General features: G+C 35.5%; 2 protein-coding genes and 2 long non-coding RNA genes across 4 annotated transcripts; all 4 read right to left on the reverse strand.

Moving 5' to 3' along the window:
* Positions 1-1,629: 1,629 nt before the first annotated feature.
* On the reverse strand, positions 1,630-2,779 carry LOC135152223 (uncharacterized). Its single transcript, XM_064092066.1, has 4 exons — positions 2,546-2,779; positions 2,192-2,451; positions 2,013-2,088; positions 1,630-1,926 (listed from the first exon to the last, which is right to left on the reverse strand). The coding sequence occupies exons 2-4, from the start codon at positions 2,242-2,244 to the stop codon at positions 1,630-1,632; spliced, it is 426 nt and encodes a 141-aa protein (XP_063948136.1). The 5' UTR covers positions 2,245-2,451; positions 2,546-2,779.
* Positions 2,780-3,063: 284 nt separating this feature from the next.
* LOC108219618 (uncharacterized) lies at positions 3,064-6,119 on the reverse strand. The gene is made up of 4 exons (XR_010291377.1): positions 5,844-6,119; positions 4,406-4,455; positions 3,708-3,794; positions 3,064-3,605 (listed from the first exon to the last, which is right to left on the reverse strand). It is a non-coding gene; the product is annotated as an uncharacterized LOC108219618 (long non-coding RNA).
* A 6-nt stretch (positions 6,120-6,125) lies between these two features.
* Positions 6,126-8,643, reverse strand: LOC108219617 (uncharacterized). The gene is made up of 4 exons (XR_010291378.1): positions 8,272-8,643; positions 8,098-8,187; positions 6,562-7,861; positions 6,126-6,339 (listed from the first exon to the last, which is right to left on the reverse strand). It is a non-coding gene; the product is annotated as an uncharacterized LOC108219617 (long non-coding RNA).
* Positions 8,644-8,692: 49 nt separating this feature from the next.
* On the reverse strand, positions 8,693-10,591 carry LOC108217939 ((+)-alpha-terpineol synthase). The gene is made up of 5 exons (XM_017390852.2): positions 10,404-10,591; positions 10,121-10,336; positions 9,908-10,046; positions 9,530-9,778; positions 8,693-9,237 (listed from the first exon to the last, which is right to left on the reverse strand). The coding sequence occupies exons 1-5, from the start codon at positions 10,589-10,591 to the stop codon at positions 8,938-8,940; spliced, it is 1,092 nt and encodes a 363-aa protein (XP_017246341.1). The 3' UTR covers positions 8,693-8,937.
* Between the last annotated feature and the right edge of the window lie 16,042 nt (positions 10,592-26,633).

The following is a 26,633-nucleotide window of genomic DNA, read 5'->3' on the forward strand; positions in this document are numbered from 1 at the left end:
GGGTTTTGTTTTCTCTCACCTAAAAACTTTAGGTAAGGAGAGGATGGTTGGAGTGAAGAATTTTTACTTCAACCCCAACTTTTGTCCACGTAGGCTCATTATAGGTAAGGGAGGTGTTCTGTTGGAGTTGCTCTGAGTAGCTAGGGTGATAAGTAGGGTTGTAAGATGATTATTGTGATATTGGTATCATATTATTTCTGGATTGTTCACATTAGGAGTATTTGAAGTCTTCATCTAAATTGAATATGAGCTAATATTGTATTTTCAAATTTTTTTAACGATGTATTTTATGATCCATCGAATATGATCCACTAACATTAAATATAATTTGTTTCAATTATCTAAATATTTATAATTTAATCTAAATTAAAATAATTATATATTAAAACTTATAATCATATGTGTGTGTATATATATATATATAATATTTATTTAATATATATGAACACAATATGCATAATAATAAATTATGTTTTGTGAAAGTCAACTTAAATAATTATATTAAAATTTTATAAATAGATAACTATATACCTATAAATGTAGTGGATTGAAAATATAATTTGTCTATATGTTATAAATATTAATATAAAAAGTAATACGGGATACTAGCAATATTCATACTAGGATTTTTTGCCCGCTACGCATGGTTATAGATAGGATTTCTAATTAAAATTAATTGCTCAAAAATTTTGAGAAAGAAATGATACCAAAAAGTGGTTAAATAAATGTTCGTTTTGTTGTGGTTAAAGAATGTATTACTCTTTTAGTTATGGTGATAATTTTTTTGACATAATACCATTTGAAATGTCAATTGTGTTGGGCAGTTCAAAAGGAATGTACTCAAGTGTTTTTCAGTTACAAATGAATGGCTTGTAAAAAAGACTGCATAACCCCATTTGCCCGCTTCGCATGGTTGCATGTTTTAAACTTTATTTTATATGTATTATAATAATCATATTTAATATTTATATATTTATCTTATTTTATTTATACATGTCAAGATTAAAAAATGCATAAACAAAATTCAGGATGTGTATGAAGCACCATCCTAATTTTAATACTTATTCAAAATATATTAGTATGAAGAAAGTGAATATAATATATAATAATGGATTATTTATTATTGATGATAAAAACAATGATTGTTATATAAGCTAATCTTTTAGTTTAATATATATATAAGTGATTTATATTGTAAATTAAGTTATAATATAATTCTCAACTACCCCTTTCAAAACGTCTAGGTTATTTAAATATTAATTTATGAGTTAATATTATTAACAAATTATAAATTATTTATACAGCAAAGTCGATTATTCTTGCATAATTATTATACAAAGGTTCCTCGGCATGGCCGAGCGGCCACTCGACTTTTAAATATGTATATTTTTAATATTATTATCAATCGATTCTAATAATATAATAAGTGATTTAAATTTAATGAATTTATATATGAAATGCTTATTTTTTAATACTAATTAATTTATAATAATAATAATAATAATAATAATAATAATAATAATATTAAGTGCTTTTATATCTATATCTAAATTCATTTCTCTATTTTCTTAATATGTATATATAAGTGATTTATATTATAAATTAAATTATGATATAATTATTTCTCAACTACCCTCTCATAATATATAGGCTATTAATATATGTTAAATTTATATATATATATATATATATTCCGCTTTCAGAAGCCTGAGGAGTTGAGTTATCAGAAGAGCATTCTACTTCATGTGAAGCTGCCCTCTTCTTGGAATCGTGGAGATCATTTTCCGGGACACAGAAACAAAGAGAGAGACCAAAAATTGTTCTGTATATGCTCTTGTCACCAGCAAGCAAGTCCTTGAAAAGTACAACTATTGCATCTGAATTGATCTCCCTTACATCCATAAAATCCAAGCTCTTTCTTGATATCTGGACTGTACATTTGTCAGCTTTTAACAGAAAAGCATAACTAAATGTGTGAGTACGTGCCTACAAAGTCTATTTATTTTTCTTACCTCTTCCCTTAATCCTGGCATGACTTCATAATCTAGCTTGGCTTTCCAACTTATGAGATCCTGGCGAGATATAAATCTACAGAAGAATTCAGTGTTTTAATGTGAAGACCAATGCCGAAGTCATCGAGAAGGTAAAAGACAATATATAGCTACCTAAACACAAATATTATCTGCATTACCTATCTGGGCAAAATCTTACACCTTTTTGCCAACTGGAATCATCCACAGACATCTTACTTGAAACAATGTCAGCCTGAGCTGAAAAGTCCAAGAACTTTTTATACACTTCACCACTCTCATATCAAATTTAATAATTAAAGGCAATTTACCCCTTACATTGTATGTATAGAAAATCAGGGTCTTCAACACTCACGTCGTCAAATGCAGATAATGTAGATCCGGAAAGTGCAATAGATGGAACACCGTATGCTTATTTTTCCTACAACCCATACACCAAATCTCTGGTAAAAATGAGCCAAATGATTATAATATTAAAAGATAAAAAATTGGATTCCATGCAAGTCATTTACTACCTCTCCAGTAGCAAGTTTGTCCGTGCTAACCATCATGCATATTCCCTCCTCGTGCACAATTCATCGGCCTTGACAAAATCTTCAACAATCTGTGTACCTTAATTGAAGATGTATTAAAAATGCTTAGAGATAAACCTACTGCTCAAATTGATTTTAGACTTTTAACATGCCGTTTGTTGTGGACTATGATGATTTTGTGGACTATGATGATTAAAATACTCGATTTTATAATTAACATTAGGTGCCGTTTGGAAACACAGATTTCATTTGAAATGTGGGATTTCAAATTCAGAATTTGAAATCCAGAATTTGAAATCCAAATCCATTGTTTGGGAATATTAGAATTTCAAATCCTGGATTTGAAATCCAAATCCACTGTTTGGGTTATTTAAGTATTTCAAAAGCTGAATTTGAAATTTAAACAAATTTTTACTTAAAAACTTAATCATAACTCCAAATTTAATCACAAATGCGTTCTTCAATATTTATCTAAATAATATTTTGAAGTAGGCGATACATGAGATAAATATTTAATCTCATTCAAAATTACAAATAAAATCCAAGATAAAATGAGTAAATACTTTATTATAACATGTACTTCACACTTATAATTCAAATATTACAAGCGATCTGTACTTATCTTATGATTTTAATACTACATAAACTTGCTAGAAAACACAAGTCACTTATTGGATCAAACAGACACACCCCCAGTTCCTTTATGCAGCTCAGGCTCAAGCCTGCATCTTCTTAAGAAGCTCAACATACACTTCAGGCTCCGGAACAAATTTCTTAGCAGCATCAGTCGACAGAAACTTGGTCACCCATCCGACGAGGCCCGGTGTTTTTGCCTCAGCCAGAACCTTGATGCCACTCATTTTCTCGATTGCCTTGATCCATCCAATGAAGCTTCCAACAGCAATATCAGTGTAACCAATGTTATCTCCCCCGAAGTAGCTCTTCCCTTTGCTACATGTCTTGAAAGCCTCCTCCAGCGGCACCAATCCTTCTGCTAGCTGCTCTATCAACGCCACCCTTTCGCTCTCTGGACTGGAACCACCTGCAATATGCGACAATATTAAGAAAAATCTTAAGAAAAATGAGAAAACTTCTACGCATTGTTAAAATAACGTACTTACGAAATCAAAATTTAAAAATGTACCTTGTCATCAAAATACGCAGCCCAGAATCGCGCAACAACACGATCATAAGGATCAGAGGGGAGAATCGAGGAGCTATCACCACTCCACTTCTCATCAATATATTCAACAAATACAGAATCTAGTCAGACACACAAGTAAGACACTGACCACGCACCATACACACTACTTAACATACACTTTGAAATGCTTAGTAATCTGAAATGTGAAGAGCAAAATGATGATCAGTATTAATTATTAATCATCTTAGAAAAATGTGAACTTAGTAATCTGAAATACATGTCTGGTACAAGTTTATATTGCACAGACCAAAGCATCACAAGTAAGAAACATTTCAATATATTATCAGACCAAAGCATTGCATCACAAGAATATAATAAGAAACATTGATTGGTCAGACCAAAACATACAAGTGAGCTAATTATTGTCAATGTAGCATTGCAAATATATTATCTAAAGAATGCTTATTTGGTAATTGATACAGTACTATTTAAAATGCAGGATGCTGGCACAGACACTTGGTCCAGCAAAATTGCAAGACACATCATAAAGTTTGGAAACATTAGCATCGGAAAACAATTATTCCCAAAAACAACAAGTACAGAGTGACAAGAGGCATCGGAAATCTGTTGTACTGCTCAATTTAAATATATATCACCAAAACTGAAGAGGCAGAAGAAAATTCAAAAAAATATAATACCTATATTTGTAAATTGTTTAGCACTTGGGGAGACAAGGGGCTGCTTCTACCTGCCTCCATCAAAAAATATATATGAACAAGAGTTAGTTTATGATGACAGGCACAAATACAGAATACTTTACAAGCACAGGCCACAGCTATATACTGTTCTAAGGCCACAGATATTTAGTTGATAAAGAAATCTGCTCATAATTATTTAGTTGATAGCACATAATTCTAGCACAATTCCTATGTTTGATATTTTGTTTTTTTGCTTAAGACAGAGTAATTCTAGCATTACATAATTTATCACTGCTTAATTTAAGAAGCACAACAACGTAAATGCATTTAAATGGAACTTTCTATCAAATCCTTCTCCTGCAGAACTTTGATTACAGCTTTAAAAAGAACAGAGCAGAGCAGATTACTGCTTCTCCTTCAGAACTTTGATATCTTCATCATTTGACCATACATTTGACCATATGAGACCGCTGCTACAACCACAATAAAACCCGCAACTATCGTAACTAACTCCATATCTTCATCATCCCTCAAACGTTTACACGAATCTCTTATGTTAACAAGTTTTTTCCACACCTTGGACTCTATTGCGTCGAAGAAGTTTAATCAGGAATCCAAGAAACTGAATATGAAAGGATAAGAAATTGAAATCTTGATGAAAGACAAAATCTTATTCTATTATTCTATTATTCGATGCAGTATAGTTGGATAAGGAAGAAGCTGACATGAAAATTTAGGAGTTAGCTGGAATTAGGAAGAGCTTTGACTACTATAATTTGGGCACCGGGCCTATATAAGAAAAGCATGTTTCTCTGTGTACAAACCGAGACCACACTAAAAAGCTAGAAAAACATTCCACCAAATTTCTAGACCGCATTATAGTTCTGGATATGACAGCCAGAGTTTTAGGAAATTGAAAGCAGCCTAGGAACCAAGTAAAGGAGCAACCAAATTGTTAAAATCTTCAGATTCTATCATTTCCTTACCTTCTTTTCCTCTTTTAAAAACACAAATCAAGTTTGCATATAGCTGGTGAACTCCAAGACATATGGCTTAAATGTCAATCAAGTGTTGCCCCCCCAGAATAGTAAACTAAGACAGGGTAACTACAGACATTCTTAACTCTAAAGGCTGTGACATCTAGAAGATAATGCGACACAAGGATAAAGAAAAACAAACAACTTCAATGTTAAACCCTAATTACAAAAATGAGAGCAGTGAAATCAATTACACGCACATATATACATATAGATATCAAACTAAGGAATAAAATGACAACAATCAATGTATACAGAGAGAAAAGATGCGTATAATCCAATACTAGCAAGAGAGACAAGGAGAAGGATAGATGCAGAGAGGGAGAGGGAGAAGGAGGGAGAGAGGGAGGGAGAGAGAGAGAGAGAGAGAGAGAGAGAGAGAGAGAGAGAGAGAATTGCACCTTTGAATTTTCGGCGGAGACGGAATAATGGCAGGAGAGAAGAGGGGCGAGGGAGAGAAGATGAGCGAGCAGCCCGAAGTGAAGGCATGGAGTTTGTCTTCTATTTTTTGATTTCAAATGACACTTTGCTGACTAGTATTTCAAATTATTTTGTTTTAGCTTTTGTTTAAATTTGATGGAATTGAACAAATCCAAATCTAGAATTTATAGAATTTGCCAAACAGTAGATTTGAACAAATGCAGGATTTGAAATCAAATCAAGGTTACCAAACAGGGCATTAAGAGATTTTATAACATTAAGTATAATTAACATTTGACACATATATGCTTTCTCAAACAAAAGTTATATTTCCTTCCCAATATATTATTTAAAGATGATGTGCACCTCTGTTCTCCAGCAACAGATTTGTAACTTGATAAGCATGACTGGATTTCTTAACCTGATTAATACTTCGCTTGGAGGAGGCAAACCGAGGCGGTTTAACCTGAGATCCAGCTGCAATTTTTGATACAGTTACAATGTCAAGTGAATCCAAACAGCTTACCAAGTAATATATATGGAACTTAACATTCTTTACCACAATAATTAATTTATCATGCTGACAATCATTTCTGTAAAATTTTGCATTTTTGTCTATGTTTCACATGAGTCAAAATCAATAAACAATTAGAAGTGAAGAGAAGTGATGAATTTCAAAAATCAAAGTGCTGTCAATACCGTGATCAACTGCCTCAAAAATTCTCCGGCACTCAAAGTCCTCCACTATTTTATGACATACCACAGACCTCCTGTCAACAAAATCATCATAGATACCAACTAAAGAATTAACTGAAATTTGTAGGCAACTTTGGGACGCTCATCTTCATCCCGGACGAAATCATGAGTTTTTTCTCCTGACATAATGCAGAAATAATTATAGTAGCCATTCTTGTTAGTGAATACATAATTATCACAATTCATAACTATCAAACACTTGATAAATTATGATAATACTAAAATAAAAACACTTAATATAAACACGAAATATGGCAAGAAAACAATGTAAAATGAAATATAATTAAATGAAGTTGGAAATTGGATTTTCAATAAACAATTATGCATGCCTCTATGTCATACGTGTTGCCGTACATAGTATTATTCTTTTTATTTTTTATTTCAGAAATGCAAGTTGCCCATACAACATTAATAGGCCAGTAGAGACTATTTTATACAACTATAGACAACCAACCAACTCTGATCTAGGAGCTTAATAAGTGCAATAACTTTGAAATTGTAGTATTAGAAAATATCTTTAAATATATATACGAATGTAGGATATCAAATGACTAAATACTTTGACATGGTATCACACATTTGGGTCAGACTGTTATCACTCAATCTCATACAAATTGCCATGATTTACAAACATATCATGATTTTCTGCATTCAAAACAGAGATATTTTAAATTGACATGTCTGGATGGAAACAAATATATATGATCAAATTATTTTGTTAGAAACATTTGAGCCACTCCAACCGAGTGATTACAGTGAAAGATGTAGAAGAAAATGAGGAGCTGAAGTTCAGATTGATAATAGTGTCAGACTTGGACGTACCTTCTCAATCACATCACTTCCATTAGTCTCAAAAGAGAGGTCAAAACTAATCTCTTCACTATATATCTTATTAGCAAATACTAAATGACTACAGATCATTATATCTACAAAGACAGACACTAAATTCAAGAAAATACAAAAATCAAGAAAATACACTAATTTCAAGACTCCATTTTATCTACCAAGATTACACCAAACAATGAAAATACCTGTCTTTCCTTGCCAAATTAGTGCATTCGAATCTTGAGAAATTCCTAAAAATTTGTTTATACAACACAGTTAAAAAATACCTAAAAATTGACAAATTTATCAGCTTCTCTTCCCCTGGACATTTCGCCAAATACTTCCCAGGCAAAGTCCATACAGTAACAACAGGGCCATACACTTGTCTGGGATTATCATTCTGCATCTTTGATTTTGTCTACATCAAAATATATCACATTATAAGTGAGTTTCAAACAATAAATACTAAAAAGAACTTGTATATATATCCCAAAATCAAGCCATTAACAATACATAATGCAAAAATTAATAGCCTTTTCTTTCAGACATTTCATCAAACAGTTTCACAGCACCAACAATATTTCATTCTCATTCTTCAATTAATATAAATAGACAGAACTGGTACAATCAATTAACAAAGTGGGTTGTATGTACCACGTCCGTCTTCCTCAGATAACAAATCATCAATGGTATATGGAAGCCTTGGTTGTTTGTCCTCCTTCATCATGGACAAATCGTGGTTAACTGCATACACACTCATTTAGGTATGCCGCAAACACAGATGAACGAATCAACCTAGAAGATTATAACAACATTCGAGCAACTTACAAACATTGCGAGTCAATCGTGGTCGAACACCTGAATCCGCCACATCTTTACCCAGCATGAGTTTTCTTTCCATTTCGGAGAAAGCAATGGGAGAAGCGCCAATTAGTTTGTGTAAACTAATCCATTCATTACAAATTTGAAATTTGAAATGAGATTAGAAATTGTACTGTAATTGGGAGAGTGTTTTAATCAGCCGACACGTCGGTGATATTAACGGTGGATGAGCTCAACAGTTGGTAAAGTTAACCGGAGAGAAACGCTTTTCTTTTGGGAGTGTGTAGCCAAAGCACGTGTGTAGTAATATACAGCTGTAACCGTATCAGCCAGTGGCAAAACCCCGTAGATACGCAAATTTGTGGAAGGGCTTTTGGTAATAACACACTATAAGAGCCTTCAGGCTTTATAATATAAATAGAAATAGATTTTCAAATCGGATATAAACTTTGACACGGACACCCGAGTCCATTACGATCCCCAGTTATACGGTAGGGATTAGGGAATGATAAACAGTATAAGCTGGCCGAATTACAAGTTGTCATACATAATGGCATCCAATATGACATGACGCCATTTACTTGCACACACCAGTACTGAATGAAAATATATAAATCTGCTCTCTTATTCATAATAGTCTTGCAGAGTTGCAGTAGCCAAACTGTTGTTTCATCACTCGCTAAGAGCAAAAGGTTCCACCAACAATGATTTCAAGTGGTCTTTAGTCCAGTGCTGAGGGATGCCATGTCCATCTCCGTACTGATAAAAGGTTTGAGTTGTTCGAGCAAGATTCGGATTGGCGGTGAGAAATGGTTCACCGAAAGGATAGCTTCCAAGCAAATCTTTGTTCAGAATCTTCCATGTCTCGTGCACTAAATTATCAACATATTTCCTGGCCACTTCTTCACTTTCACCGCTATCATTCATGTAGCACTGGACCGCCTTCAGATTATCTCCTCGTGTCAACTCATCCTGCATCAGTTAGTACAAGACTCGATTTTTCTTTCTGTGTAACCTTGCATGCAGAGGCGGATCTTGAAAGAGGCACAGGGACACGTGTTCCCCCTAATTTTTTTTTACATTTTTTCACCATTCTAAACTTTACAAAATTATAAAAGTGCCCCCCGTAAAATTTAAAAATATATAGGTGTTTTCTGAAAATTTGCTTAGTGCCCCTACAGTTTGAATCCTAGATCCGCCCTTCTTGCATGAGTGAGATTAATTAGAAGTGCATGATTTTGTTAAGCCTGTTCTGTGTACTTACAGATGATGTTCCCAGATCGTTTGTGAGTCGAAGAATCATGGAGGGGCACCACATGATACTCGGAAGCTTGTCTATGTACTCCAATGCCTCCACAGTAATCTTATCAGCCGTGAGGAAGTAAGCACAGAACAACATGATTGGAGCAGCAATTGAAACCACGGCGTTCTTAAGATACTCATCCAATGTCGGCTTTTTTCCAGAGTGATACCACCTTGCTTCTTTAAGATAAGCTTTACAGAGATCTGCACACTATAAAGATTGCAAAATGTCATATGGATGGAGCTTCTTATTACTCCATTCTTCCTTTTGATTTCTATATACAAGAGACAGAGGGAGTATATATTAGAATAGAGTAAGTGTTTCTAAAAGTATTCTTACTTGTTTACTCAAGTAAGGTATGATGTTGAAATCCCGTTCTCTCATAGTCCAGTATCCTATTTGATTTGTTGTATTAAACATGGCAAGAAGAACAGTCTTTATGTTCATAGGCAACTTGTCAATTTCAGTAATATCCCATCTGAAAAGCATACGTTCGGTTAATATATAAACTGCAGAATGTTCTTCTCACTTATAGATGGATTAGCTACAAACCTGTCAACATAATCTGTAAAAAGCTCCAGCTCTTCTAAAGTGCCATATACATCATACACATCATCAATTGTTGTTATCAAGCAAATCACTTTGGTTCCCATGTCTCGAAAAGCACTATATTCAGGATCTGAAACCATTCCATTGCACCAGAAATAATGTTCAACTAACCTGTCTCTGGCGAAGGTCATCTTGTCTAAACCAATGTCTGTCCACCAACTGTAAGAAATATATCCACATCAGGAGTAGACTTTCTATAACATGAAACCATAAATTTCAATTGTACCTTGCTAGTTTGCTGACTTCCTTTTGATGAACTGATTGGACGATGTTGTATTGCAGCTTGGCTAACTTCAGCAAACTTGGAATCATGTTCTGTTCTTGCTCGTAGGTATCGATGTACCATATAGCTTCCACCCTTGGTAATTTCCAGTGCAGAGGCATATCCAGCGCATGGCTCACTTTTCTTGCCATGTTGGGTGATAATTCCCCTTGCACTGTATTCTTCGAAGTGTAGTGCAGAAAAGGCCTTGGCTTTATCAATGACTAGTATTTTTTGCCCGCTACGCATGGTTCCAGATTTAATTTTTTTTTTATTAATTTATTTGTTTAAGAATCAAAAAGTGAAAATTATTGAAGTAATTGTTTTGTCAATAAAGATGTTACATATAGAGTTTGTTACTGAAAGGCATATGTTTAGTCTATTTGTATTTAAGAGTATCAACTCAACTCTGATAAGAAAGAAAGTAAATTAGCAAGCACTATTGAAGGAATCCGTACGAAGAACGTCAAGTGATTTATTAAAATCATATGTCTGAAGAATTTCAGGATGCTGCTGCACACCACTGAAAGAAGTTCATTAATATGTTCAAGCCTCAGTGTACAAATAATATTTTGTAGCACGTCCAGAAGTCCAGAAGATATAAAGTTTTAATACTTTATTTATTCAGAAGATTCCAAACTATTTCTACTTATGAAGAACTACGAAGACAAAGACTCGATGAACAAGCCACTTCACAAATGTTTAATTGATAAAAAATATTTGATTCAGCTAGATACAGATGAACCAGACAGTACATTTGTGTGTCAGCTACTCAGATTAAATATTCTGCATCAACAATAAGTGGTCGTTCAATCAAGACAAAGAATCAGATCTTTTAAAAGGAAGTCAGAAGACCTGCTGCTGAAGAAGTGCTCAATATAATTATTCTTTTAATTAATTCACATCTCAAAATAATTATATAAGTTATGTAATTTATTTATAAAATTAATTCACACTCGAATTAATTTAATTTATGAATTTATATAATTAATATAATTAAGTGGATAATTATTGGATTAATTATATAAGGAAAATCATTTTTTTTATATGCTTTTTGGGCACGGTATGACAATCTAATTGATTGTCATACCGCACCATGACTTGTGCCTATGTCAGACGGCATGACAAACCATTTGGTTTGTCATACCGAATGATTAAGGCATGACAATGGTGATTGTCATACCGAAATCACAAGGTATGACAATCCCTTGAATTGTCATACCGTTTGTCATACCACATGAAGACTTAGCCTCCAAGTTTCGATTGTCATACCTTCCCACTGATTGTCATACCGTTTGTCATACGGATGTCATACCTATTCAAAGACAGCATGACAAAGCTTGTAATTGTCATACCTTCCCTTGTATTGTCATTCTGATTGTCATACCTTCCCTTAGATTGTCATACCTTCTCACTTGTGCCATGACAATGCTTCTAATTGTCATACCTTTTGTCATAGCACTTGTGTAATTGTCATAGAGCTTCCTAAGGGTTGTCATGCCTAGCTTTGTCATATTAGTTCAATGGTTTGCCTATAAATATGGCTTTACCACTTCATTTGTTCTTGTTCATTGCATTGTAAAGCTTTCAAGTTGTGCTAAACTTGCTATTGTTTAATCCACAGTTTTCTGTGCTTTGATCACTCGGTTGTTTTAATCCGCTAAGTTAGAATACTTCCTGTCGAATTTATTCTACGAACTAGTGGACTTTAAAACGAACCATATTAATTATATAACGACTTAAAAATTGTTATATTAATTAATTTAAATCTGATTACAAGTTAAACTCCAATCAGATTATTCCGCCGCGATTATTTTGTGACGATTGTATTCAACCCCCCCCTTTTACAATCGTATCTGGACCTAACAATTGGCATCAGAGCAGTTGATACCATTTTCCGTATCAGATCCTATACACACTCTGTAACGTCCAAATATTTTTTATTCGAATTAATTTTATTCCAAAAATTAATTTTGATTTAAAATATTTTTCTTTCAAAAATCCATTTCTCATCCAAACACTATTCATTTTAAATCTTTAAAAATGAGTACACAAAAGATCAGTAGCATTAAAATCCCACCGTTCAGCAAGGAACACTTTGGCCTATGGAAGAGGCATATGTTATTGTTCCTCCGCACCGCCAACAGAAAATATATCGGGATATTAAACAAGGGTGTTTCTATTCCGCTGAAAGTCATATTAGCACACGAAGAAGAAGGTGTGTTAATACCTCATCAGACCATTCCGAAAGAACTTCATGAGTATACAGATGAAGAGGGTGAACAAATGAATTTAGATGACGCTCTTCAACTGATTCTGGTAGAATCTCTAGATCCAGTGATGTACAATGCTGTTGTAAATTGTACGAACGCCAAGCAAATCTGGGATACGTTAGAGATTATCAATGAAGGCTCAGAAGAAGTTAGGGAAAACAAGAAGGAAATACTGATGGCTCAGTATGAACAGTTTGGTTCCAATCCCGGTGAAGGAATTTCAGAAGTGTTTATCAGACTTAATAATTTGATAAATAATTTAAATCTGAATGGGAAATACTATGACACTAAAGAGGTCAACATGAAATTTCTCTTAACACTTCCCGAACATCTGGAACACGGAATCACTGCCATCAGGGAAAGCAGAGATCTGAATGAGATTACTCTGGAAAGACTCTACGGAGTTTTGAAAACTTATGAACTGGAGCAAGTTCAGAGTAAACAGAGATATGGCTGGGGTAAAACATAGAACCATTCGAGAGCTCTAGTTGTTGAGTCACCTATACCGGAAGAAAAGAAGGATGTTGTTGTTCCTTCTAAGACCACTCAGGAATTTGTTGTACCTGAGATGGGTCAAACTGCTTCTTCCAGTGGTGACGAAGAGTTCTATACAATGGAAGAGCTTGAACAGTTAGAAGATCAATCTCTATCACTGTTTGCCAAGAAGTTTGGAAACATGAGATTCAGGAAGAACCCCTCCTACAAGTACAAACCTACTGTCAACAGGTTTCAAAAAGGAGGTTACTCATCTTCTACGAGCAAAGGAGGATACAAGACTAGGATGGTGGATAGAAGCAAATTCAAATGCTTCAACTGTGGTGAACCTGGACACTTTGCAACTGAATGCAAACAGCCCAAGGTTCAAGGAAAGAGAAAAGATTCGTACAATGAGCTGAAGCAGAAGTATGATGCATTGGTTAGAAAGCATCAGGGTACTTCTGGAGGTCAAAGCTTCAAGAGCAAATCATATCTAGCAGAAGGGAAAAGCTGGGATGATACAGATAGTGATGAAGAAGAGCAGATTGGGAATGTTGCTCTCATGGCTAATACTGGATCATCTTCACCTCCTCCTGCTGGAAGCTTTCAGGTAGATCCTACATGCCCTAAACTTTTTATGCAATTAGGACTTGAAAGAGATGATGCTATTAAAAAGTTGAAAGCTGCCAATCTTAAAATTGATACACTAGTCTTAGACATTCATGCTTATAAAATGAATGAGATGAACGTATTAAAACCTAAAATAGAACAACTGACTATGGATTTAGGATTACAATGTGCTAAAGTCAAAGTTCTAGAGAAAGGTGAGATTGCTTTAAGAGTACTTCAGCTAGACGAAGAGAAAGTTAAGTGTAAAGCCTTTAAGGATGCCTCCACTATAGTCAAAGAACTTAATGATAAACAAGAGATCAAGAGAACTGTTGGAATAGGTTTTGACTATAACAAATCTGTAGGTAAGGCTAGTAACATTACTCCCTTTAAGAAGGGTGCTGAGGAGAGGGGGATTCCTTTTGTTTTGAAAGATTCCCCTAAACCTTTGTTTAAAACCTCAGAAGCTGAACCTCTTTTAGAGACTCCTGTTGTCATTAGATATGAACTCAAACAGGAAGACCTTAAATTGAAAGAGAGTAACGGGAAGAGAGATGAGATCCTGACATCACTGAAACCAATCAAAGTGAAAGGCAATGTTAGGTTGCCTAAAGCTGGTTTAGGTGTCAACTCTGAGAGAACTAAATTCAACAAGCCTAATAATTTTGTGAACAGTAAGAACAGAGATAATAGATGTCATTCTACTGAGAACTTTAAATCTGTTAACAATGTTAGAGTAGAATCTATTGATGTTCCTACTACTGTGACTGATATGCCTGTTGCTCCTGTTTTTGATGCATGTCATAAATGTTGTGGTGTTGATAACTGTATGCTTTGTGCTTTCAATACAATGTCTGCTTATTTTAGAAATTTGCATGCTAAAAATGAAAACACATCTCCTAGACAACACACAAACAATAAGCATGCTAGATCAAAGACTGCTAGTCCTCCTCGTGTTAGGAAGGAGACTTATGTTCCAAAGCCTAAAACCAAGGTTTATAAGGCTGTTGTTAAGGAAGTAAGTTCAGTCAAGAGTGAGCCAAGTATCAGTCCAAGAGGCTCTGTTGTATTACCTGATAGAAATCAGTTCTTTAAGTTTGCTGGACCCAATCAAGTGTGGGTCCCAAAGAGGGTTTAATCAAGATGTCTTTTGCAGGGTGCCAGTGGAGTTGTTCGAGTTACTTGGGTGCTTGACAGTGGAGCGTCAATGCACATGACTGGCAATAGATCCCTGCTGGAAGACATAAGAGAAGGAGCTGGCCCGACAGTGAGTTTTGCTGATAATAGCAAAGGTCGTACTGTGGGATATGGCAAGTACAAAATTGGAAGGATCATCATAGAAGATATTGCTATAGTTGAAGGACTTCAACATAATCTCCTGAGTGTCAGTCAGTTTTGTGACAAAGGATATTATGTTCATTTTGAAAAGGAGATATGTATCATCAAACATATCAAGGATAAGCGTCCTTCACTATGTGGCATAAGGAAAGGCAATATATTCGTAGCTGATTTATCTTCAGGACCAGGAAACGAAGTTCACTGTTTCTACGCCAAAGCGTCTGCTGAAGATAGTTGGTTATGGCATAAGAAGCTCTCACACCTCAACTTTAAAACCATGAACTCTCTTGTCAAGAGAGATCTAGTGAGAGGTTTGCCTTCCCTGGAATTCTCAACTGATGATCTCTGTGAAGCTTGTCAGAAAGGAAAAGCGAAGAGAGCATCTCACAAAGGCAAAACCATCAATACCATTACAGATCCACTTCATTTGTTGCATATGGACTTGTTTGGCCCTGTGAATGTTGCATCTATTGATGGAGGAAGATATGCCTTGGTTATTGTGGATGACTTCTCAAAATTTACTTGGGTTTACTTCCTGGCTTCTAAGGATGAAACCCCGATGACAGTGATTGATCATATAAAGTTAGTTGAATTGGACAAAGGTGTGCCAGTCAAAGCTGTAAGGTCAGACAATGGCACGGAATTCAAGAATCAAACTCTAATCAACTTTTACTCTGAAAAGGGAATTAGAAGGCAGTATTCAGCACCAAGGACTCCACAACAGAATGGAGTCGTCGAAAGAAAGAATCGTACATTGATTGAAGCTGCAAGGACTATGATTGCTGAAGCGAAGCTTCCACTGTACTTTTGGGCTGAAGCTGTGTCTACTGCCTGCTATACTCAGAATAGAACTTTGATCAATAAGGATCATATGAAAACTCCATTTCATCTGTATAACAACAAGAAACCTTATGTCAAACATCTTCATGTCTTTGGAGCCAAGTGTTATGTTCGCAAGGATGGAGAAGAGAACTTGAACAAGTTTGAGCCAAAGGCATCTGAAGGAATTTTTGTGGGTTATACTAATAATGCTTATAGAGTTTTTGTAATTGATTCTCTGTCAGTGAAAGTTAGTGTCAATGTTACATTTGATGACACTAAACTACCAAGTTTACAATCTGCTGATCCATCTGAATCTCTGAAGTTTGATAACTATCCAGATTCTGATTCAGATGATGATGTGCCACCTGAGGTTGCAACAGGTGATGACAACAATGATAATGATCCAGGCAATGGTGGAGGAAATGGCAATAATGCTGGAGATTCCACTGATGCTAGTGGTGGATCATCAAGTCAACCTGGCACCAACTCAGGGGGAGCTGGTGGATCAACTAGTCATGCACATCAGCCTAATGATAATACTGCTGAATCATCAAGGACACAACTTCCAAGGGAAAGGATTTGGAGCAGAAATCATCCCTTTGATCTGATTATTGGTGATCCTGATGTTGGTGTAAGGACTAGAAGTGCTACATCCAACGAATGTTTATTTTCTGGATTTCTATCTCAACTAGAACCAAAGAAAATAGATGAAACACTTGCTGATCCTGATTGGATTCTTGCCATGCAAGAAGAACTCAATCAATTTGAGAGACAAGAAGTCTGGGCCCTGGTTCCAAGTCCAAAAGGAAAGTCTACAATTGGAGCTAGATGGGTCTTCCGTAACAAGTTAGATGGTGATGGCATTGTTGTAAGAAACAAAACCAGACTGGTTGCAAACGGTTATTCTCAGGAAGAAGGAATTGATTACGATGAAACCTATGCTCCAGTTGCTCGTCTTGAAGCCATCAGAATATTTCTTGCATTTGCTGCACACTCCAACTTCAAGGTTTATCAGATGGATGTGAAAAGTGCATTTCTGAATGGAAAGTTAGAAGAAGAAGTATATTTGGAACAGCCCCCTGGCTTTGAAAATCCAGAGTTTGCTGATTTTGTGTACTTCCTATTCAATGTTGTCTATGGGCTGAAGCAGTCACCAAGGACATGGTATGACACCCTCTCTGAATTTTTAATTGAAAATAAATTTACTAGAGGTGTCATAGACAAAACTCTCTTTTACAAATTGCATGATAATGATATGATATTTGTTCAAATATATGTTGATGATATTATATTTGGTTCTACTAACGATAACTTGTGCAAGAAGTTTGCTAAGTTAATGCAGAGTAATTATGAGATGAGTATGATGGGTGAACTGTCCTACTTCCTTGGTCTTCAAGTAAGCCAAAGGAAGATGGAATATTCATTTGTCAATCAAAGTATGTCAGAGATCTTCTAAGAAAGTACAATCTAGAAGGCTCTTCTCCGGCAAAGACACCCATGGCCACTGCCACAAAGCTTGACCAGGATAAATCTGGTAAGAAAGTTGATATTACAAGCTATCGAGGTATGATTGGCTCGTTACTTTATCTTACTGCAAGTAGACCAGATATCATGTTTGCAACATGTTTATGTGCTAGGTTTCAGGCTGATCCTAAGGAATCACATCTTATAGCCGTCAAAAGAATCTTTAGATATCTTAAGGGTACACCTGGTTTAGGTATTTGGTACCCTAAGAATATTGGTTTTGACTTAACCGGCTATACAAATTCTGATTATGCAGGTTGCAGGATTGATAGAAAGAGTACGTCTGGAAGCTGTCAATTTCTAGGACGTCGATTGGTTTCCTGGTACAGCAAGAAGCAACACTCAGTGTCCACTTCTACTGCTGAAGCTGAATACATAGCTGCTGGCAGTTGCTGTGCTCAGATTCTCTGGATCAGGAATCAATTAAATGATTATGGTATTTCTGTCGACAAAATTCCTATATTTTGTGACAACACCAGTGCCATAGCCATTTCAAACAATCCAGTGCAACACTCCCGGACCAAGCACATAGATATCAGGTATCATTTTATTCGAGAACATGTCATGAATGGAACTGTGGTGTTACATTTTGTGCCCACGGCTGATCAAATTGCTGACATCTTCACTAAACCACTTGATGAATCCACTTTCTCTAAGTTGGTTTGTGAGCTAGGGATGTTAAATATGCCATGATTCTCTTTGTATATATTATATATTTGTTTTATGTATTATTAAATATTTTTGTTAATTTTCTGTGTAATTATATATATTTTATTAGATTTTATATAATTGTTTGTAAATTATCTGATAATTTTCTGTGTAATTATGCATGTTCATATATGTCTCTGTTAATTTTCTAAGTGCTGCATACTCCCCTGTATTATTTTTCAAGCATTTAGATAATTATTTGTGTCTATTTTGTATTTTTCAAAATTAATTAAGCATAAATATTAGTTTTTAAGTTAATTCATTTTAATGAATTAAAGTTAAATTCATAAATATTTATATTTAATTAAAGTTGAATTTTACAAAATATTTGTGTAATATTTTAGATATTATTTGCATTAGGTTTTTGATTTTATGTGTAAAAAGGTTTTATTTCAAAAGAAAATCAAAAATCATAATATTTATATTTATTCTTCAGTTTTTATTCTTTTTAAACTCGGTATGACATTGTTCATAATGTCATACCGTGTGCTTTTACCTGTTTAATTCCGTCGGTATGACAATTCTTTCGATTGTCATACAAGTCTTGTGAAACGTTTTTAATACGCTTCAAAACCTCGGCATGACAATCGTAAGGATTGTCATACCGAGTCTTGTTCTCACCAACCACCGTGCATAAAAACCTCGGTATGACATTATAAACTAATGTCATACCGAAGTCTGATTAACCCTTATGACATTCAATTGCTTTGTCATACCCGTTGTTCTCACTTACACATACATACGCATATACACACGCATCTTCATCGTTTCCACTTCGATTTTTCAAGTTTTTTCGATTAAAACTTGCTGGTTACTTGATTCAAGCATCTCATTGCTTGCTGGTTACGTTGTTTATCACGTTTTAAGTCGAATCTCTGCCAATTTCTTGTTCGAACCGAGTCCGACTGAGTCGAACGATTTAGCCTGTTTTTGACCGAGTTTTCGCGAGTCTTTGCCGAGTTCGTGATTCCTGGACCTTGGATTGTCTGTGTTGATCGTTTGTTAGTTGATTTGGTGCAAAAATTTTCGAAACCCTCTTTTGGTATTTCGAATTTTTAGGGTTTTTAAGAGATTTAGGGACTCGTTTGGCTAAGTGAAGTTTAGTGGGACTTAATTGGGATTTAGTGGAATTAAATCGGCCATTTACAATTTAATTAATTTTTAATTCGAGTTTAATCAATTAATTCGAATAATTAATTAATTGGTTAATTGTTATTTAATTATTAATTGAAATTTGCGAGAAATTTCAGAATTAACATTTTATTTGAAAAATTCTCGTTTAATTCAATTTTTAATTATAAAAATGGTTGTCCAATTTGTTATCGGTGAGACCAATTACAACGGTTATTTGGACCCTGATTCCAGCTTAGAGAGATTCAGACCTTGGGTGAGGTTCCTGAATAGTCAAAGTTTAGTCAGCACGGCCATCACTGCATGCTGATTTACAGATTCGACCACTCCAAGATTTCTACTCCTCTGCAATCAACACCACTCTCTTGGACAGCTACAGGGTTTCTGGAAATATTACAGGAGGTCGGAGCATTACCATTTCTGTTGATGATGTCAACAGAATACTTGGGTTTCCATGAAACAACTTTGCTGAGATTCCGACAGATGCTGAAATCACTCAATTCTTTCAGACCATTCTTTATCAGGGAGAGATACATCTACCAAGAATGCTGAAAGGGAACTTGAAACCTGAGTGGGATTTATTCTTCGATACACTGGCAAAGGTCTTTTCCCCAACCACTCGAAGTAACTTCAACATCATATCCTCCCTTCTTCAAATCATTGGATTCTACATTGTTCACAATCGACAAATCAACTTTGGCAAGTTGATTCTACAGTCGATTTTAAAGAAGTTGGGACCACTCAGTAGTCAATCAGTTGCACAGAATCCCAGGGTTGTCTGTTTTTACCCTCGGTTCTTAAAGCTGTTCTTGAATGATAAGATGACGGACGCTGAGAAGAATGCATACTTCAACTCTCCAATTGCACCAACTCAGCGTGTCTGTACGAAGTTGATGAAAGCTCTGACAAACAAAAGAAAACATGAGAATCTTCCACTCATAGTAACTCCATACTTGATGGAGCAGATCAATGCTCAGCCACAACAACTTCATCAATTCCAAGTGGCTCAACCTCAACAGCAACAGCCTCAACAAGCTCAACCCGAACAACAGCAACCACAACAACCAGAACCACTTCAAATACAACAACCAGAACAACATCAATCCCCATACCAATCACCACACCAATCTCCATACCAATCACCACACCAATCTCCATACCAATCACCACACCAATCTCCATACCAATCACCACACCAATCCTGAAAGGCATATGTTAAGCCTATTTGTATTTAAGAGGAATCAACTCAACTCTGATAAGAAAGCAAGTAAATAGCAAGTACTATTATCCGGAATCCGTACGAAGAACGTCAAATGATTTATTGAAGATTTTATGTCAGAAGAATTTCAGGATGCTGCTGCAAACCACTGGAAGAAGTTCATTAATATGATCAAGCCTCAGTGTACAAATAATCTTTTGTAGCACGTCCAGAAGATCAGAAGGTATAAAGTTTAAATACTTTATTTATTCAGAAGATTCCATATTGTGTCAACAAATGAAGATGAACTAAGAAGACGAAGAATCGACGAACAAGCCACCGCCTAATTGTTTAATTGACAAGGAATATTTAATTCAGCTAGTTACAGATGAACCAGACAGTACATTTGTGTATCAGCTCATCCGGTTAAATATTCTGAGTCAAGAGAAGGTGGTCGTTCAATCAAGTCGAAGATCATAATTATTTAAAGAAGACTGAAGACTCTGCTGAAGAAGGAAAAGGATAATTAATTATCTAATTAATTATTTCACTTCTCAAAATAATTATATTGGATGTGTAATTTATTTATTAAATTAATTCTATCTCGAATTAATTTAATTTATGAATCTATGCTTTTAAAATAATTAAGTGAATATTAATTGGTTAATTAATTAAAGGGAAAATGGATTGTCTACTTGAAATACACAAGGAAAGACAATCTATTTGATTGTCTAGTTGAAAAACAAGAAGGAAAGACAATCTAGTTGATTGTCTAAGTGTTAAACTACAAGGAAAGACAATCCAAGGCATTGTCTTGCTAAAACAAGCAAGGTAAGACAATCCAGTGGATTGTCTTGCTGTTTTAAGCAAGGTAAGACAATCCAAAGGATTGTCTTACCGACTGTTGCCTTCACACAACACGGCAAGACAATCTCCTAGATTGTCTTACCGCATTTCTCCCCCTCCTTGACACGGGAAGACAATCTCTGAGATTGTCTTACCGATTGTTGCATTGTCTTGCCTTGGTAGCTTGCAAGACAATCCTTGTGATTGTCTTGCCGATTGTAGAACAGTAAGACAATCTCCTAGATTGTCTTACCGCACTTCTCAATTGTCTTACCGACCCCTAGATTGTCTTGCCCACGGATTTCATTGTCTTACTAGTTGTAGACAATTAATTTAATTGTCTTACAAGCTCTAAAATAGCAAGACAAAGTGCCAAATTGTCTTAGCAAGCTAGGGATTGTCTTTGCCACCATTGTCTTACTAGTTCAAGGGTTTTGCCTATAAATATGGCTCTCCCTCATTCATTTCTTCTTGTTCAAAGTATTGTAAAGCTTTCAAGTTGTGCTAAACTTGCTATTCGTTAAATCCGCAGTTTACTGTGCTTTGATCATTCGGTTGTTTTGTTCCGCTGAGTTAGAATACTTTCTGTCAAATTTATTCTACGAACTAGTGGACATTAAAACGAACCATATTAATTATATAACGACTTAAAACATTGTTATATTAATTAATCTTAATCTGATTAACAAGTTACATTCCAATCAGATTTATTCCGCCGCGATTATTTTGTGACGATTGTATTCAACCCCCCCTTCTACAATCGTTCCTGGACCTAACAATTGGCATCAGAGCGGTTGATACCATTTTACCGTATCAGATCCTATACACACTCTGTAACGTCCAAATATTTTTTATTCGAATTAATTTTATTCCAAAAATTAATTTTGATTTAAAATATTTTTCTTTCAAAAATCCAAATCTCTTCCAAACACTATTCACATTAAATCCAAATATTTTTTATTTCGAATTAATTTTTTTTAAAAAAAAATTAATTTTGATTTAAAATATTTTTCTTTCAAAAATCCAAATCTCTTCCAAACACTATTCACTTCAAATTTAAATATTTTTTAATTCGAATTAATTTTTTTTTAAAAAAAAATTAATTTTAATTTAAAATATTTTTCTTTCAAAAATCCATTTCTCATCCAAACACTATTCACTTTAAATCCTTAAAAATGAGTACCCAAAAGATTAGTAGCATTAAAATCCCACCGTTCAGCCAAGAACACTTTGGCCTATGGAAAAGGCACATGTTCCTATTCCTCCGAACAGCGAACAGAAAATACATCGGGATTTTGGACAAAGGTGTTACTACTCCGATGAATGTCATATTAGCACACGAAGAGGATGGTGTGTTAATACCTCATCAGGTCATTCCGAAAGAACTTTCTGAGTACACAGATGAAGAGAGTGAACAGATGAACTTAGATGACGCTCTTCAACTAATATTGGTTGAATCTCTAAATCCAGTGATGTACAATGCTGTTGTAAATTGTACGAACGCCAAGCAAATCTGGGATACATTAAAGATTATCAATGAAGGCTCAGAGGAAGTTAGGGAAAACAAGAAAGAGATACTGATGGCTCAGTATGAACAGTTTGGTTCCCATCCCGGTGAAGGGATTTCTGAAGTATTTATCAGACTTAATAATTTGATAAATAATTTAAATCTGAATGGGAAATTCTACGACAAGAAAGAGGTCAACATGAAGTTTCTCTTAACCCTTCCCGAACATCTGGAACACAGAATCACTGCCATCAGGGAAAGCAGAGATCTGAATGAGATTTCTCTGGAAAGACTCTACGGAGTTTTGAAAACTTATGAACTGGAGCAAGTTCAGAGTAAACAGAGATATGGCTGGGGTAAAACACAGAACCATTCGAGAGCTCTAGTTGTTGAGTCACCTGCACCGGAAGAAAAGAAGGATGTTGTTGTTCCCTCTAAAACCACTCAGGAATTTGTTGTACCTGAGATGGGTCAGACTGCCTCTTCCAGTGGTGACGAAGAGTTCTATACAATGGAAGAGCTAGAACAGTTAGAAGATCAATCTCTATCACTGTTTGCCAAGAAATTTGGAAACATGAGATTCAAGAAGAACCCCTCCTACAAGTACAAACCTACTGTGAACAGGTTTCAAAAAGGAGGTTATTCATCTTCTACGAGCAAAGGAGGATACAAGACTGGGATGGTCGATAGAAGCAAATTCAAATGCTTCAACTGTGGTGAACCGGGACACTTTGCAACTGAATGCAAACAACCCAAGGTTCAAGGAAAGAGAAAGGATTCGTACGACGAGCTGAAGCAGAAGTATGATGCACTAGTGAGAAAGCATCAGGGTACTTCTGGAAGTCAAAGTTTCAAGAGCAGGTCTTATCTGGCAGAAGGGAAAAGCTGGGATGATACAGACAGTGATGAAGAAGAGCAGATAAGGAATGTTGCTCTCATGGCTAATGCTGGATCATCTTCACCTCCTCCTGTTGGAAGCTTTCAGGTAGATCCTACATGCCCTAAACTTTTTATGCAATTAGGACTTGAAAGAGATGATGCTATTAAAAAGATGAAAGCTGCCAATCTTAAAGTTGATACTTTAGTCTTAGAAATTCATGCTTATAAGATGAATGAGATGAAAGTATTAAAACCTAAAATAGAACAATTGACTATGGATTTAGGATTACAATGTGCTAAAGTCAAAGTTCTAGAGAAAGGTGAGATTGCTTTAAGACTTCAGCTAGACGAAGAGAAAGTGAAATGTAAAGCCTTTAAGGATGCCTCCACTATAGTCAAAGAACTTAATGATAAACAAGAGATCAAGAGAACTGTTGGAATAGGTTTTGACTATAACAAATCTGTAGGCAAGGCTAGTAACATTACTCCCTTTAAGAAGAGTGCTGAGGAGAGAGGGATTCCTTTTGTTTTGAAAGATTCCCCTAAACCTTTGTTTAAATCCTCAGAAGCTGAACCTCTGTTAGAAACTCCTGTTGTCATTAGATATGAACTCAAACAGGAAGATCTTAAGATGAAAGAGAGTAATGAAAAGAGAGATGAGATCCTGACATCACTGAAACCAATCAAAGTGAAAGGCAATGTTAGGTTGCCTAAAGCTGGTTTAGGTGTCAACTCTGAGAGAACTAAATTCAACAAGCCTAATAACTTTGTGAATAGTAAGAACAAGAACAATAGATGTCATTCTACTGAAAACTTTAAATCTGATAACAAGGTTAGAGTAGAATCTATTGATGTTCCTACTACTATGACTGATACTCCTGTTGTTTCTGCTTTTGATGCATGTCATAAATCTTGTAGTGTTGATAATTGTATGACTTGTGCTTTCAATTTGATGTCTGCTTATTTTAAAAATTTGCATGCTAAAAATGAAAACACATCACCTAGACAACACACAAACAACAAGCATGCTAGATCAAAGACTACTAGTCCTACTCGTGTTAGGAAGGAGACTTATGTTCCGAAGCCTAAAACCAAGGTTTATAAGGCTGTTGTTAAGGAAGTAAGTTCAGTCAAATCGGAACCAAGTATCAGTCCAAGAGGCTCTGTTGTTACACCTGATAGAAATCAGTTCTTTAAGTTTGCTGGACCCAATCAAGTGTGGGTCCCAAAGAATGTTTAATCAATTTGTCTTTTGCAGGGTGCCAGTGGAATTGTTCGTGTTACCTGGGTGCTTGACAGTGGAGCGTCAATGCACATGACTGGCAATAAATCCCTGCTGGAAGACATAAGATAAGGAGCTGGCCCTACAGTCAGTTTTGCTGATAATAGCAAAGGTCGTACTGTGGGATATGGCAAGTACAAAATTGGAAGAATCATCATAGAGGATGTTGCTTTAGTTGAAGGACTTCAACATAATCTCCTGAGTGTCAGTCAATTTTGTGACAAGGGATATTATGTTCACTTTGAAAAGGAGATATGTATCATCAAACATATCAAGGATAAGCGTTCTTCACTCTGTGGCGTAAGGAAAGGCAACATATACGTAGCTGATTTATCTTCAGGACCAGGAAACGAAGTTCACTGTTTCTACGCTAAAGCGTCTACTGAAGATAGTTGGTTATGGCATAAGAAGCTCTCACACCTCAACTTCAAAACCATGAACTCTCTAGTCAAGAGAGATCTAGTGAGAGGTTTGCCTTCCCTGGAATTCTCAACTGATGATCTCTGTGAAGCTTGTCAAAAAGGAAAAGCGAAGAGAGCATCTCACAAAGGCAAGACCATCAATACCATTACAGATCCACTTCATTTACTGCATATGGATTTGTTTGGCCCCGTAAATGTTGCATCAATTGATGGAGGAAGATATGCCTTGGTTATTGTGGATGACTTCTCGAAATTTACTTGGGTTTACTTCCTTACTTCCAAGGATGAAACTCCGTTGACAGTGATTGATCATATAAAGTTAGTTGAATTGGATAAAGGTGTGCCAGTCAAAGCTGTAAGGTCAGACAATGGCACAGAATTCAAGAATCAAACTCTAATCAACTTTTACTCTGAAAAGGGAATTAGAAGGCAGTATTCAGCACCAAGGACTCCTCAGCAGAATGGAGTCGTCGAAAGAAAGAATCGTACATTGATTGAAGCTGCAAGGACTATGATTGCTGAAGCAAAGCTTCCTCTGTACTTTTGGGCTGAAGCTGTGTCTACTGCCTGCTATACCCAGAATAGAACTTTGATCAACAAGGATCATATGAAAACTCCATTTCATCTGTATAACAACAAGAAACCTTATGTCAAACATCTTCATGTCTTTGGAGCCAAGTGTTATGTTCTCAAGGATGGTGAAGAGAACTTGAACAAGTTTGAACCAAAGGCATCTGAAGCAATTTTTGTTGGTTATACTAATAATGCTTATAGAGTTTTTGTAATTGATACTCTGTCGGTGAAAGTTAGTGTCAATGTAACATTTGATGACACTAAACTACCAAGTTTACAATCTGCTGATCCATCTGAATCTCTGAAGTTTGACAACTATCCAGATTCTGATTCAGATGATGATGTGCCACCTGAGGTTGCAACAGGTGATGACAACAATGATTATGATCCAAGCAATGGTGGAGGAAATGGCAATAATGCTGGAGATTCCACTGATGCTAGTGGTGGATCATCAAGTCATCCTGGCAACAACTCAGGGGGAGCTGGTGGATCAACTAGTCATACACATCAGCTTACTGACAATACAGCTGAATCATCTAGGACACAACTTCCAAGGGAAAGGATTTGGAGCAGAGATCATCCCTTTGATCTTATAATTGGTGATC

This window comes from Daucus carota, chromosome 4 (genome assembly GCF_001625215.2).
Source record: "Daucus carota subsp. sativus chromosome 4, DH1 v3.0, whole genome shotgun sequence".
NCBI lineage: Eukaryota > Viridiplantae > Streptophyta > Magnoliopsida > Apiales > Apiaceae > Daucus > Daucus carota.